Source organism: Symsagittifera roscoffensis, unplaced genomic scaffold (assembly GCF_963678635.1).
Source record: "Symsagittifera roscoffensis unplaced genomic scaffold, txSymRosc1.1 SCAFFOLD_707, whole genome shotgun sequence".
Taxonomy (NCBI): domain Eukaryota; kingdom Metazoa; phylum Xenacoelomorpha; order Acoela; family Convolutidae; genus Symsagittifera; species Symsagittifera roscoffensis.
Window position 1 is genome coordinate 1 of NW_026971018.1, and position 16,516 is coordinate 16,516.

The 16,516-nt window shown below is 34.4% G+C and overlaps 1 protein-coding gene across 1 annotated transcript; it reads left to right on the forward strand.

The window, feature by feature from the left end:
- Positions 1–2,943: 2,943 nt before the first annotated feature.
- LOC134856118 (uncharacterized) lies at positions 2,944–14,407 on the forward strand (the record flags this gene model as incomplete). Its single annotated transcript, XM_063872485.1, is given in 3 exon segments — positions 2,944–4,755; positions 5,099–6,168; positions 14,062–14,407. Coding segments are annotated over 3 exon segments (3,221 nt in total), but the record flags the coding sequence as incomplete, so codon positions are not given.
- Between the last annotated feature and the right edge of the window lie 2,109 nt (positions 14,408–16,516).

The window sequence follows — 16,516 nt, forward strand, 5'->3', positions numbered from 1 at the left end:
GATATCCGAACTTTAGTTTACAACCTATAGGAGTTTTTTTTTCTAATCAGTTAGCGAGCATCATATACGCACTCAACATTTCCAGGAATTTTTAACACGCATAGTAAATTGATAAAATACTAGCAAATTTTCTTAACACAACAGGTTTCGCAGAAATGTGTTACCTAGATAATTGTAGATCTTTTTAAAGGAACCCATTTTCTTAAGTAAATGGACAGGAGTTTTGCCTACAAGATGTATACTCACAATTTTATTTAGATTGATCTACCTAAAAAGTCATGTAACTGAATGTTTAAGTTTACTGTACAAATTACAGACTAAATTTTATGCAGTTTCAATTTTATCACACAGGACTTCTTAATTTTTCTCCACCTCAATCAAAGGTTTTAAGGGGCTCATTGTAACATCACCAGCAGCATCTAAGACCATAGATTGAATTGCAACTAAAAAAACAAAATGCAGCTGAAACCCTGGAAAAGCTCGCCATTTTTATACAAATTACGACCTCTTTCGACCCTGATTCCTCTCCATGACCCTCCAATTTATTAACCCCCTCTTGTTGAAAGCCCCTATCGGATATTAGCACTTCCACCGAAGCATACATTATTAACTTAACCCTTTTCCACCAATCACCAGAAACTCTCCCATCCGATTAATTTGTGATATCAGAAGCTCCGTACGATCCGAGGACTAGTGTCCAAAAAAAATTGAGATCGAAAACTTCACATCCTCAGCATCCTCCGACACCCTTTCTAACTAAGAAAAGTGAGGGTCGGCAGAGAAAAATTTTTAACTTTTTGTCTGATGTGAATAAATAAAAACAAAAGAATCTAATCATATATCATTATCAAAATTAACCAGCTTCTGCAATCATAGACTTTACATTGCCATAAGCACACTTTAAACCCGTTAAAAATAAAATAAAAGCCGAAATGCTCAGATGAATGATCTACTTCTTTACAAGGATGCTTTGTTTTGCCTTCCATCTTCCTGATTCCCACAAACTTAATTATCAAATGATGACTACTCTGAATTATCATTTTCAATGTAGTATAACTTAGCAGCGAAAACCCAGCACAGACGTCATCAATTATTACGATCATCACAATCATCTTTATAACAAATTTGTTTACGACTATTATACTGACAATGGAGGTACTTAGCATATTGGTAGGGCGTTCTCTTCGAGATCGTCAGATCGTGTAATTGATCCCCTGCCTTGGCAATGATGGTGTGTGAGGACGAGCTCTCACTTGACCTCTAGCTCCAGGTCAACCACATCCTGACCCATTACTTCTGCAAATGTGGTACCACGTGAAAGTTCTAGACACAAAAAAACGGCCACGAATCGCAATAAAATAGCTTCGATCATCAACATAACTCAGCCTGGAATCCGGGGAAATAAAAGAAGCAGACTATGCATAAGCAGGCTGAATAGCTTTTCATAGATACTATGCAATTCGCAGAAACCGCAATTACAAAGAAATGAAAAAAAAACAAACAACCAATATTATTGTTCGCATTGGTTACCTATTCCCAATACCCTAAATTCTCCAATGTCACGTAATCACGGTTTTTAATTAAAAAACACTAAAATTTACGTTTATTCCTCAGTAAACAAAAATCGTTTGAGTCAGTTTGAAGCTTTTCTACCTCTCGTGAAAAAAAAAACAATTAAAAATGAGGTGAAAATTAATTACCATCAAAACTAACTTGCAAAGAAACATATTTAAGAGATGTACAAAAACACCACAATCAGTTGAAATCATTGACTTAACTACTTCATCGTTATCCTTTGGCTAAGTCTCAATAAAATAATCTCATTTCTTAGACCACCCTTCATTTGTGTACTTCCCACAAGTGGCCGCAGCCATTAGTTAGCGTGTCCTGAGCGTGCTCTTAAGCCGTCCTAACCCATCGTGCTGAATCACGCTCTGACAACCAATATTAATTTATATTCGGAGTGGTTCCGTTGTGAACTAACAAACTGATAATAGTCTTCTGCAAAAGGACCTTTAAGTTTAAAATGAAACCTAACAAATTGCAAAGCAGTAATTTGTATGTTTTACAATGAGTGTTTCAAGCCAGACTTTAAAAACAACATGATAGCAACACAAAACCACCTCAAAAACAGTTTGGGCGTTCGTGCTGAGCAAAAACTCATCAAGTGACAATCACACATGAATGCTATTGAAACAGAGCAATTTTGACCAGTATCCTTACACAGCCTTTTTTAGTCTGCCTGATTTGGGACGCTTGAAGGGAAAATCCGCGCCCAAATTTACGATCTTCCTTTCAGAGAAAAATTGTATAAAACCGGCAGTTATGACCCTCTCACGCCGACTGAAGTGTTTCTTGTTCAACAGCTACTGCATAGCAATTATAACCCGAGAACACGAACAACAAAAGGATGCAACCCACATTCAAACACCGATTGAACATTTAATATAGGAAGAATCTCTTCAAAATATATTAAAACAATATAAACTGTTAAAACTTTCAGTAAACCCCGGACAAGTGAGACCCAATCGGAGTCTCTTTAACGGTTTTTCTTGCTTTATATACTTTTGAATATGATTGTAAAGCCTTTTTATTTACCAATCAGATTTCATAAGTGACGTTTTACATTGTTTTTTTTAAAAATAAATGTTGACTTTTCGCACTGATCGCACTGTTTTTGATTAGAAAAAAAATGATCTCAATCACGAATGGTTTTCGCCCGTTTCTTTAGGACCTTTTGTAACCTCGGAAGTAAGAGTAGTACTAGGATCAATATTGGACTAAGTAATGGCACGAATATGTCTGACCAAAAATAGGCTGCGTGGCAAATAGACGATGTACTCGATCTGAATTACTCTATGAGATAGTTAACAAGTCCCATCCTAATAAGGTTTTTGCACTGATACAAGTAAGTTTTCTTTTAAGTCTTCATTCATGTTTCAGTATCGAAATGCCAATTGAAATTTTGCCTCGTCCGTCTTCAATTTTACGTGATACGGCATTCATCGATGAAAGTTTTGGGTACCGCGCAGTTATTGAGGAGTTTAAAAAGAAAGGACTGCACGGAATCTTGCTCCGTGGTAAGCGCATGTTCAATCACGGGTGCATATTTGTTCCATCTGACAGCGTTAATGGAATAGTGATTATCAAAAATTTATCTTCAGTTGATGAAAAGTCTGTCCAAAACATAGGAAAACCAATTCTAGAGCAGCTGGAGTGGCTAAATAATCGAAAAGTAGTGGATTGCAATTTCCATATACGACTTTGTATTCTCGCCAAAAAACAAAACCTGTCAGAAGAAATTTGCAAAGAAGTTTCAAAATTGGTAATAAGCAAAGAAGGACGCTTTCCTAACTTGGTATTAGAGTCGAATTCGGAGAAACTTGTGTCAATTGAAAGTTTATCAGAAAAACCAGCCGAATCTTCCCGTGACATCAGATGTAAAACACTGCTCAGCCTTATCAAAGAGTTTAGGGAAAACTCTGCTGAATACAGGTTGAACAATTTACCCTTCACAGCTTTCAACGAGCGAGACTGCACATTTAAAGACACTCAAAAAGTTTTGGCGATGTTCGATTCATATTTTCCTCAAAATTTGGACAGATTGGAAATTATTCCGCACCCGGATTGCATTGAAGACAATCTACTGAACAAAACTAAGAGTGAAGTAGTTCCAGATACAATTAGTTCCAAATTCGAAGGCGAAGTTGCCGAGTTTTTCAATCTTTTAAGATTATTCGAAAAAGATCACAGGGCCCATGGAGTCTTTGTCAAAGATGTTTCTAGCGAAATATTCGATCAACATTTGCAGCCTCTTTGCGACTCAATAAGCATTGAGTTTCAGTTCGACTGGCTATTCTGTGGAATCAAAGGACTGTTTCTGTTTGAGTGTAGTTATTCTCAAAACTCAGACAATCCAGAGCAAAGTATAATTAACAAAATCACACAAGTGGTGACAAAACACCTACCAATGCTAGAAATTCTGCTAATAGCAATTTCGAAATCTAACGAAGCTTTGGATTTGACGAATGATGATTTAAGAACAATACTGAACGAACATCTATCTGTAGTCATTTTCCTTCCGAACGTAGGCTGTAACGCAGCGGTGAAAACTTGGGAAGATGTAAAATCAAAACTCGACGAAAGGGTGATAAATTCACTTCAGACTGGAAATGCTCGATCTAGAATAAAATTTCTTTTCAAAAGTGAGCAGAGCGATGGATCCGTATATGATTTAAATTCAATAGGAGAAAGCTTGCAGTTGCTGCCAGAACCATTCAAAATCGAAGATTTTGTATATGAAACCACTGAACAAGAATACAACCTACCTTTAAAATGGGCAATGACAATTTTCTCTCTCAGCGTTTTGAAACTCAACATGTCGGAAGCAAAACAGAACAAGAAATTTTTAACCAACAGGGACAGATTTGGGGAGAATAAAAATCCTCTCAACTTTTTCATCAGCCCACAGCAGAAACGAATTCTCGATGAAAATCGACCGTTTGTGATTCTGGCTGGACAACATGGCTGCGGTAAGACTTCTGTTTTGATGGCAAAAGCGGAAATAGAAGCAAGAAAAGAGAGTGTGAAAAAGATCCTTTATTTTATTCCCGAGGAAAAGGAACCCTTTTACAAGTATCTTCATGAAACCAAAACGTGCTTTGGGTCCGAGCTTTTGAACGCAAAAACTGAATTGGTATTTCTTCGCTTAAAGAGGGATATTCTTTCAGAAGAGAGGCAACTGAAACAGAAAAGGCATCCAGAAAGCATTCACAAACTGTTACACTATCACAAAAATCAGATTTTGCATTTGATTAACAATAAAAAAGATCTGGTAAACCCCAAAAGATAAAAATGGCGAGCTGTAAAAAAGAGGCATAAGCAAGTCAATTTTTTTTCGATTTTGTCCGCTTTTCCAGCTTCGAAATGGTACCAAAAAGGCTTTCAAGTGAATTTTAACTTAGTTTGGGCCAAAAAGGAATGTGTTATAAAAATACAAGCAATTCTGGGACGTTTGCGTGGCTAAATGTAAAAAAAGAGTGGCATTTGAAGATATGATAAGTTAACAAACTCATTTTGAATGCCCTCTGATTTTAAGATGCAAAATTGATGCTAACGTTGCTGATGTTTGGCTATTTGACGAAATTTACAATCTTAACGACATCGTCCCATTAATACGCCAGGGTAAAAACCTACCAAAAGTTTGTTGGATAGCATTTGTTGTAAATGAGTTCACTGCGTATCCAATAGAATCACAATTGTCAGGGTTATATAGACAGCAGGAGCATTTGCGTCCAATTATTTTTCGTAAAAACTCTAACAGTACCAATGATGCTGTGCCAATAGACAATGAGTCAGGAAATGGGTTTGAAATAGAAGCCCTAAGGATCATTTTTCGATGCAGTCGACATATCAGTACACCTTCAAACGAATTGATTGCCGGCAATATTGGGATCCGTCAGACAACTCCTCACAACTGTGGGGTGTTTTGTTCCTATCAGGACAAGTTTAAACTAAGACCCTTGAGTGACTCAATTTTCAGGGATGACTCGTTCCTTGAATCCAAATACAGTAGAGACCGCTTCATAGTAGTGATCCATTCGCCCAATGAAACTTCATCACGCGAACAATGGGATGACGTATTGAACAACAGAAGCGATTACAATGCTGAAAAAGTGTTCTTTATTGATAGGAGTTCCGAAAGCGACTTTTCAACGGGTCTCCATTTCTCTGGATGCGAATCAATGTCTGTTGTGATTATAGATGACGGAAATCAAAGTCATGACAAGGAATTAACAAAGAAATTGGTTTTTTCTTCAGCACAACGTGCTGTCAACGAAGTTGGTGTTATAGCAAATGAAAGCGCCATTAGTTATATCGAAAAATGTCTTACTCAAACTTCAACAACTACAATTTTTGAGAATCTATCAAACGGATGGGCGATACCTGTTGAATTGACTGACCAGCGAATGGACAAACTGCCCCCCAGTTGGGAGCGCAAATTGAACGTACATTTCAGCTACTCGAACAATCGCCAAAACGCTCTAACTAGTTTGCGAAAGAGCAGTAACATCGTCAAATTAAGACTCATTTTGATGGCAAGCCGAACCGGTTTCTTCCAGGGCTTGAATGCAGCAGAGTGGAAAAAGCTGGGAAACAAGAAAACAGGTATGAAAATTAAATAGCGCATAATTCATGGTCCAAAGTTTATCACTTTTTTCCAAATCCTCTTATCCCTTTACATCTTCGAAAACGTTTTAACAAAATCCTTCATCCGCTAAAAAAAATTCAATTTCTAAGAGAAGCTCAAATAACCAATGGATGAATAAATGAGATGCTTAATGACAATGTCATTTTAGAAAAAAATAAATCTAGTTCCTGGGTAAGTTTTCGTTGATTGTAAATATGTCGTATAATACAAATTTGTTCTCGCAAATATTTTACGCGATTGACATTTTAATTAAAAAGTATCGAGCGTTGCTGAGTCAATGGTAATCTCTGCTTCAGTTCATCTCCGCACTTTTCGTCTCCCAATTTTATTGAGCTTCTGTCCTTTCCAACACAGGACTGATTGGGGGTGTGGGGGTGTGAAAGGTTCCCTTCTCAGGGATTCGACCAACTGCCGACCTGTTTTTTCAAAAAATTGCTTGCGGTGTAGAAAAAAATCTCAAAATATGGCCTTTTTTACTGTTCTGGGAGAACTTCGAAATTCAATTTGATCGACCTAAAAAAAGGTCGATCAAACTTCTGAAATTTTTTCAAAACTCCAGCAACCCTTCAAGAAAATCCTTGATCCGCGCCTGGTTTTTGTTGTGACTTTTGAAGAAATTAAGGAAAATATATGCTTGGGATGGTTTTTCCAAATTCAAACCAACTTGCGAATCTTGTAGATCGATCAGGAAATGATGGATTGCAATAGCGAGCGTGCTTGCCGCCAGCCTCAATGCGGATAGATTTGATCGATTAGCAGTGTTGATGCGCGAACTTGTAACGCGTGGCGAATGATTCCGCACTCATGACCGTTTTAAATTAAGGCAAACTAATTGGTCATTTTAATTTAACAAAAATTTTAGCAGTTCATATTTGATATTGCCAGTCCAAAACTTAAATTCTGTTTAAAAACTAATTAACAAATACTAATCGAGATCAGTTAAAGGGCTTTGACCTGATATACAATATGTCCTGCGGTTCCGATTTAAAGCATGAATATTTCCAATACAATTTAAAGCATAGGGATTCCTTTTTTGCGACTATTTTTTTTCAATTTAAACTGAATCTATTCACTGCTGCTTTTGTATAACCAAATAAAACACAACAATTGATATAATCAGAATTAGTCAAACTAGCAAATTTCAAGACCAAAATGACTTGATAGGAAGTGGTAAATGTTCCGGCTAAAAACTATCCCGAACATCAATTTTTGCGTCACGTTTTTAGAAATATTATATTTCATTCCATTCATTTTTGTTCCGACTTTCGATTCGAAAGTAACGGAATATTTGTGCTCGGGGTGGGTTTTTTTTCTTCAGACAATTTTCGACTTTTTAACTAGCCATTTTTGACGGAATTTTTTATAGCATTCGAAAGGTATTGCTGTTTTGAGCTCGAATTTGAAAAGATATTTCACCTGTGATTATTTTTCGTAAAGTTATGTGGGTTTTAAGATTGCCATTTTGGCCAATTTGGGACAATTAACGCGCGATATATTTCGCGCTATTAACGCGTAAGCGGAGAGTTAATCCGTCTTAGAAATCATTCCAAGTTGATTTAATGAAGCTTCTTCGCCATAATTGATTTGTTACAAGTAGCGAAATCTATCCTTATGTACTTTATATGGCGTGTGGGGGGATGATTTTTATTTAAAAATTTCAAAATTTTTGAAAAAAAAATTTCATTTTTTTTATTAGTTTCAATTTTTTAATGATATTACTGCTCCTAAACCTTAATGGGCAGTCGGAACATTCAGGGCTTCGCCCTGATACGAGCAGTCTTCTTAGTTTTAATTTTTATAGAGAGTGAATGGGGTGAATATACATAATCCGATTGTTTTTTTTCAGTATTTTTTAGATTTGTTAAATAGCACACTTCGAAAGAGTTTTTTAATATCATCCGAAAAGTGCTGGTGTCTTAGTCTGAAAATTAAAAAAAAAAATTCAGCTTTTGATGTTTTGTAAAGTTATGGGGTTAAAAAATTGCCAATTTGGCTTATGTGGGAATATTGAAGAGCAATATATTTCAAGCTCTTGGGGCGTAAGCAGCAAATCAATTAGTTTAAAACTGAATTGAAGCAAGCAATTCATTCTTAACAATCATTTATCAGACTCAAAATTGTTGCATTGTAATTCAGGTTGCGTGACAGTGAAAAGTTGAAAAAAATCAAATATAACATAACAGTTTTGAAAATTTCAATAGACAGTCGAAACATTCAGTGCATCACTTGATAGGAACAGCCTTCTCAAAAAATCTATAAAATTTCATATTCGATAAATTGACACATCAAACTTTTCTGCAACCTCTCGAAGTTTGTGTTAAGTCGGAAAAAGCCCTGGAACAAATAAATTGAAAGCTTTAGAGTTTTTCAGCTAAATAAGGTTTAATATTCTGAGCACAAAAAAGAATTACTATTTGGCATATGTAAACTTTTGTGTAATCGCTAAAAAAAACTACCCAAAACAGCAAAATTATTCATGACAAATTATATCATACAAACATGCAAACATGCTCGTAACAAGCCTCAAATGTTTTGATTACCCTTGAAACTTCCAATAAAAAAATTTTATTTCAGATAAAAAAGTTGGAGAAAATTCTTTTTCCCAATGCGTTCTCTCCTGTCAAAACTCCGCTCCCAACGCTTTCTAAATCATGAAAAATTCGTTTGAACCAACTGTTTTTCCGTTTCCACCCCACGTGATCTAAAGCGCTATAGAATGGGTAGATTCAGTTGTTTTTCAAATAAAATTTTATATATTAACCTATATTATTACATATTTTGAAAAAAAAATAAAAACTTCTGACTGATTTCAGAAAACTGTGAAAAAACTAGGTTGCACAAAAAAAGCTTTTTCTGAATGTCAAAAATGATTTAAAAAGAAATCTCCTCGAAAGAAAACTTGTTTGTCCTTTTCCTGGACACTCAAATCAATCAGCGTAGCCTTTGTTTAAGATTTTTGAGAGACTCTTGAGAGAATCTTCAATTGATTGACAATTTAAAACTTTTTACACCAGTTTGAACGTCATTTTAGAATAATAAAGATTCTATCTAAAATGTTGGGACAATTAAAATGCCTGAAAGACTTGAACAAAAATTTTGATAGGAAAGAAAAAAGCAATCTAAAATATGACAGCATGCTACGATGTTATCTGAACTTTTGACTAAATAGAACATATAGCTCCTGTATCAAATACTGTAGTACTTAAATTAATTGAAATTTCACTCAAAAACCAACCAACAAACCAAGCATTCAATGGCGTTACCAATAAAGAAGAACGAGATCTGATAAGTTCTTTGTAACGTATTATTGGAATAAATCATGATTCATAACTTAATCAACTGAAAGTTCGATATATAAAAAAATTTGATCGGAATACTAGCTCTGCAAAATAAACTCTATTGAGACTAAATAAAATCAATAAAAAAACAAAGACTTAGTTTCGGACTGAGAAATTGCATGAAAAAACAGTTTGTGAATAGAGACAGAAAGAAATCTCGACGCTCCTTTTAAAACCTTTTGCATGCATTATCCAAAAAACCATGTATCAAAAAATCTAGAAACAAATAGAAACAATGAAGAATCAAGAATAGTGAGGAAAAATTAAAATAGCTTAATAATGAATTGCATCCCGCATTGATTGTGCAGAATCAGCCAATTTAGCAAATTTCAAAACAAACTAATTTTTCTAAATTGATCGAAAGACGTTTTATGTTTTGAAAACAAAAATGAAAGCTTCCAATAGACAAAAAAAACTGGTGTCAAAATGAATAGAAGATAGAAAAAATTCGGTTTGCCATACTAACTCGGCAAAACCAGAGTTCCTTCTTAGACTGAGGAAATCAAAAGCGATACCAGGACTTAAAATTGCAGACAGGCCTTGCAAAAGCCTATCCCCGCTATAAGTGTAAGTATGATTAACTATTTATATATTACCGCAGGAACTAATGCGCGAATTAGCTCTCTCAGACCAACAATGACCTCCTTCTAAATATTTTTTCTATATATCATCATTGAAAACAAAGCAGTATATCGGCAAATCGGAAATGAATTGAAACTAACAAGAAAAGTGAGAAAAATAGAAACTAACTATCACTTCTCAAGAAATTCACCCTTGAATATTTCGCTGCATATTTTTTCAAAAAAAAACAAACAAAAATTATTGGAGTATACTGAATTGGAAATAAATTCAAATTTTCCTCCACATGCGATGTAAAGCAGGAGGGAAGATTCATTTCGTGTCTATGGACGTCTTATTGATACCAAACTGCGAGTCTCTTTTCTGTTAGGAAAATTTAATTTCACCTCGTACACTTTAGTAGGTTGAAAAATATCCAGTTTTAATTGTCGAAAATGGCCAAACTAGTAAGATCTACAACTTTACAGTAAAAATCGTTAAATAAGTTTTCTGAATTAAACCATCCACTTATTTTATAGGATTAGAAATTTTTTTCTAATTTGATAGCTAGGAAGCAAAAAAAAAATCACACCGAGCTCAGTTTTCTTGCTAAATTTTGCAAAAATCGGAATAGAAAGTACTTAATTCATTTCTAAGTAGTTCGATAGAATCACCTTTAATAGTTTCGGCACTGCTCAACTTCGATAGTTTCGTCCTGAGAGTCAATTATTATTTGAAACAAAACTGCTCGTATCAAGGCGAACTTAAAATTTTGCAACTGCCCTATAGAAATTAGGGAAGAGTTTCAAATTTAAATAAAATGAAGGAAAATTTCACAAGAAAACACAAAAAAATTTCACAAGAAAAATGAGAGAAAAAAAGGGATAAAAAAACCGGATGAAACTTTCACAAAAGCATTTCTTTCAGAAAAAAACTTGTTTGTTTCATTTATTTAAAAATTATAAATTTTTCCCAAAAAAACTGAAAAAAAAGAACGCTTTTTGTAAAACCAAACGGGTGAAAAAAAGGAATGTGATCTTCAACAAAAGTGGAACAGTTTTTGTAATAATCACTCCACGCGCCATAGAAAGCACAAAGCAATAAGTTTCCTTTTTATTAGTCAATATTTCGACTGAGCGCGGGATAATATTTTTCTGAGAACCAAAACCATAAAAAAAATTATCAAAAACTATCCAAAAAACTAGTGCTAAGCTCATTAGTAATCAGGAACCAATTTCTCAAAGAATGCTCAAAATGGCCCCTGTGTCCAAAATGCTGATCAAACAATTGTCTGAGGGGACTATTTTCTAGCATTTTTTGCGATGAAGATTTTAAATCGTGTTTCCAAAAAAAACCGGTAGCAAATTGTTGCCGCTTATGAACTCTCACTTTTCATTGAATTGGACAATAAGGTAATAAAAATAATAAAATTGTTTGCAATGTAGATTCCATTCACTGTAATCTTTCCTACATTTTTAACCAAACGAAATTTTATGCGCGAACGCCGTTGAACTTTGCAGCCCGTTTTCAGGCGCCTCTGATCCTGCTTTGACTTCTGATGTTTGTAAAATCCATATTCAATCAAAAAATCAATAAAAATGATTTAGTGAAAAAAAAAATTAACCAATAAAAGGGGAAATTTCAGCAGTATATCTACCCTTGACAAAAAATTCTTCTTAAATTTTATTTTCACTCGAAAATGAGTTTCCCCAGTTGATTTTTTTCTAGAAAAAATTATCTAAAAGCACACGATGGAAGATTTGTAATTGATATTCTGTGCATCACTGAGCCCAGGTTACAAAATCTGGCTAGTATTTAAAAAAAAATCTGAAAATTTTTCTAATTCTAACAATTATTGAAGTTTTTTGATTACCCTTTGAAAGCACAGGTATCTGCCCAGATAAAAATCTCTTATTCAAAATTGTATTCAAGTTTTTCTCAGTTACAGTTTCCTGGCCGATATGCACTATTTTCTCACAACCTTATATTGTAACTTCTTTCTAGACATTTAATTTTCTTACGAGGTATATAGTTTTTTGTCTTCTATGCTCTCAACTCTTCTCTTAAACAAATGGTTTTCAAAAGTCGTTTGATTTTAAGTTCAATCGTATCTATTTTAGTTTTGTCTGTTGATGCAATCAGCCAAAAACCCCGTCTGTGTAGTAATAATCTGGATAATATTTAAGAACAAATCTGAAAATTTTCTAATTCTAACAATTATCGAACTTTTTTGATTACCCTTTGAAAGCACAGGTATCTGACCAGATAAAAATCTCTTATTCAAAATTGTATTCAAATTTTTCTCAGTTACAGCTTCCTGGCTTCTGGCCGATATGCACTCTTTTCTTGCCACCTTATATTGTAACTTAATTTCTGAACATGTATTTCTTTACGAAGTATATATATTTTTGTTTTCTATGCTCTCAATTCTTCTCTTAAGCAAATGGTTTTCAAAAGTCGTTTGATTTTAAGTACAATCCTATCTATTTTAGTTTTGTCTTTTGATGCAATCAGCCAAGAACCCCGTACTGTTAAATGGTGTCCACATAAGCGGTATATGCTTTCAGTCGTCGATCTTTACCGTTTTTCCCCCTCTGGTGAGACTCTATCAATTGCACCACTGCTGCTGTTGTTAACCTCAATAAACTTTCGCTTCGATCGCAATTGGCTCCATTTTTTTTGAAATCAGCCAAGCTATTGACTTTTATGCGCATTTTAGTTCCATTTTCACCTCTAACTGCAGATGACACAATGCTATTGTTGGTCACCATTTCCAACCCCATGCGAACAGCAGTTGCCTTGATCTCGGTGTCAGCTTTTGGTAATATTTCTTTCAAAATAATAAACTTTTGGTTCATTAGGTTGACCTTTTTTCTAAGAGCCCTACTATTTTTCCAGACTTGCGATTTGTCCTCGTAGTAAATGAGTTTACATATTACGCTGTGAAAGAAAATACTTGTATCACCAGACAGCACAAAGCAGGCTTTCACACCTTTATACTTGATTTTTTTCCCAAGAACTCTTGAAAAATTCAGTGTTTCCATTGTTACGTCTCTCACATTGCGCGCATCGTAGGGAGGATTCAATTTTAAAATGCTATCTCAAATATCTTTCCTGAGCAAGTCCCTCAGTTTTTTTTTTGGTTTTTTCTCGAACTCTTGAATACGTAATTGTTGAGCACACGAAATCGTTTTGAGTTCATCAAGTTCGTTTTGTAACTTGCTCACCTTAGTGTCACTTGTTTTACTCACGGATCCTCGAGCAGGAGTGGAGCTGACAGCCGTTCCCACCAAAACAAATTGTTGTTACACATCCATGATCGATAATCCGTCAAAGAATTTAAAAAAAAATAATTGTAAATTTTGATAACAAAAATTAGGAGAGTTATTAATTCAATAAAGTCGATCGGAAGAGTTTTTAATAGATTTAAGCTCAATCTTCATAACTTATAACTTATAACTTCACAACAACCTCAAGGTTCATAACAATCTATTTCGTTTATCAATGTCAATTTTTAGAATTCTTTTTAAACGAAAATTTTTGGCCAGAAAGAGAACGCGCAAAAGGTTTTGTTTCATTTCAAGTTTCAATTCAAATTTTTGTCTTTTTTCTTCTTGGGGTCAGCCGACTGTTCGCTTTAAGTTTCTTGCGTTTTTCAATGATTTTGATTAACAAATAGCAAGACTGTGCAAATCAATGCCAAACCCTGAAGTTCAAGTGAAAATTTCTGATAACTGACCGTGGATTGTACTTGACCGTGGATTGTAAAAAATGGGCTCTTACTTGACCGTGAGTCCTCTTGGTCTGTTTTTACCATATGTTTTGGGAACAAGTCGCAGTAAAATTAGGCGCATTTAGCCCCTCCACATGAAAAAAAAAACAGGCAAAAATTTCAACACTATTACCTTGGATATCTGTTTGGATTTCATATCAGGATTTTTGTATTTTTCCAAGACGACTGGACGAAGGGTGTCAAATATCTGGCTGACGCTGCTTTGAAGGACGGACATAGAAACCCCTTAAAACTGGGCTACTGTGCTGCAATAAGCAAGGATGCGGAAGCAATCAAACTTGCAGTTGACTTTTGCAACGCTCACGATATTTTGACACAGGAGTTTCACTACTGGCTCTCTGTAAACCATCTATGTGGGACAAGAAAAATGTCCCTGCTAAGCTATTTATGCAGTGCTTTCGATTTCAGTGGTAACGACTACGACGACCAAGCAGCAAAAGAAAACGCCGTTGCCTCTCATAGAAGTATAATAGAAGCCAAATGGCCTTCACAGATGCTGACTTACAGGTGTGTAAAGTAAATATATATAATCGTAACAGAAAATGACGCGCACTGTTAACTTTTGGTAAAAAAGAGCGGAAATGCGTGGAAAAGTTTTTTAAAATATTCTTAAGTGTATAAGTACCTAGTAGAGGAGCAGTTTATTTTGGAGCAAGGACTGATTCATAAACCTCGATAGATTCAATTGCTGAAACTTTTTTCCTGCTTAAATTGTTAAAAATATACTCTCGGAGCTTTCATCCTCGACGTCAGATGGCATGGAAAACAATATCTGCCCTTTTTGATTAAAAATACAGCTTTTTTGACCAGCAAGTTTTTTTGACAAGTAAGTTAATTATTCATATTGATTTTTGAATTTTTTTATCGCGTGAAATCAAGCTCGCAATTAGTTGGTATTTATCTTAAGAAGTTTGACGGCTATTATTAAATAATTTTATTGATATTGATAACTTCTTAAAAAAACTCATGTCAATTTGAAATAGGATAAATTATTGAGCATAAATGAAATGTGTTTTATAGGATGGGGGGGAATTCTTTACAAGGTAAATAGAAATCACATGGAATGTTGTAGAACTCCAATGCCTATTTGATAAACGAGTACGATAAGTGTATAGATTCATAAGGCAGAATTTTACGGATTTCAGTCAGGTTTGAAAAAAATTCAATACCACGAAAAGTATTCTGAGATTAAATAATATAAGATGCTGTTCATAAGATATTGCTTATGAGAAAAATTTATTTCCAAATCACTGACCCGGGAAGAAAACTTGTGACTCGAAAAAATGGTAGACTAACGGATCCAGAGTTAGGCTCTGCACTACAAGGTTCATGTGTAAAAACCATTAAATTATTATCGCTTGATTTCAATTACTTCCAGTCATACTTTACTTTCGGAGGATTAAGTTGAAGCATCGTTTTCAAAGACAGTGACAAAATTTTATGTTTATGCCCACAGTCAAATATTTGAAAGTTAATGAGATAGCATTTGAGGTCACATGATCTGGATTTGGCATATTTTATATGAAGAGAAAACACTCGAACAAGTTTTTTAATCACACATAGTAAGTTGATGTTCATGCATGTGGTCAAAAAATTAATTGTTATTGAGAAAGCAGATAGTATAATCTAACAATTATGAGTCACATTACATATTATGAGATAAAAACAAAAAAAAACAGAATTATAGGATAAAGTCACTTGAATTTGATGAGTCAAAATACTCTTCTACACTTGTTTCAATGGTGGAGAATTTCTCTTTAAAAAAACATAGTTTTCTATGCTAAGCATTTTTTATCTCCAAGTTTATAGTCTGAAGGTCGTGGAAAATTGTTGTTCAGCCCTTTATCCTTGAGAAAAAGTACAGCGCGATCTAGCTCAACCACGCTTGCTCACTCACAAGCTACATGAACTTAAATCGATACCAGAAGTAAGGCGACAAAATGCAAACACAGAAAAACTTCATCAATCACATTTAAAATATAAACACAAATTCAAGCAAAAAACTTGAATTTAAAAAAGGAAAACAATTGAAAAAAAGCTTCCAGAATACAGAATACAATACTTATCAAAACTCCAATCACAACCTGAAAAAAATATATACCGCAATCGAAATAAAACGGAAAATCAATTTCAATGAAACCATTAACTCAAAACAGAAACTCAATAAGAATGAACATTAAGTTATCTAAAGGCTAGCGTTCGTTTCGCATTTTTAAATTTCAAAATGAATGAAGTTGTTGCTTTTTCTGATGAGTAATCAAACATAGAGAAAACCGAGATCAAATTTTTAAATTCAGAGTCTATTTTTTTAGTAAGCTCAGGAAATACTTCATATCAAGTTGGCGACATCTCGACTATTACAATCATCTAAATTATAACGCACTCAAACGTCGCAGGCGTAAGAAGGCAAACACAATCTTATTATACAATTCCAGACATATTGAAGCTTTTGTAACTTAAACAGCACCACCTAGAGGCAAACAGTACATCAAAAAAAAATTAGGTCATTTTCATAAATTTTAAATTTAGTTTTTCAAATCCCTATCTAACTTGAACTGCTTAGTATTTTTCTTGGTCTGAAAGCGCAACCAACCCAGTCAAAATAACAACTCCAAT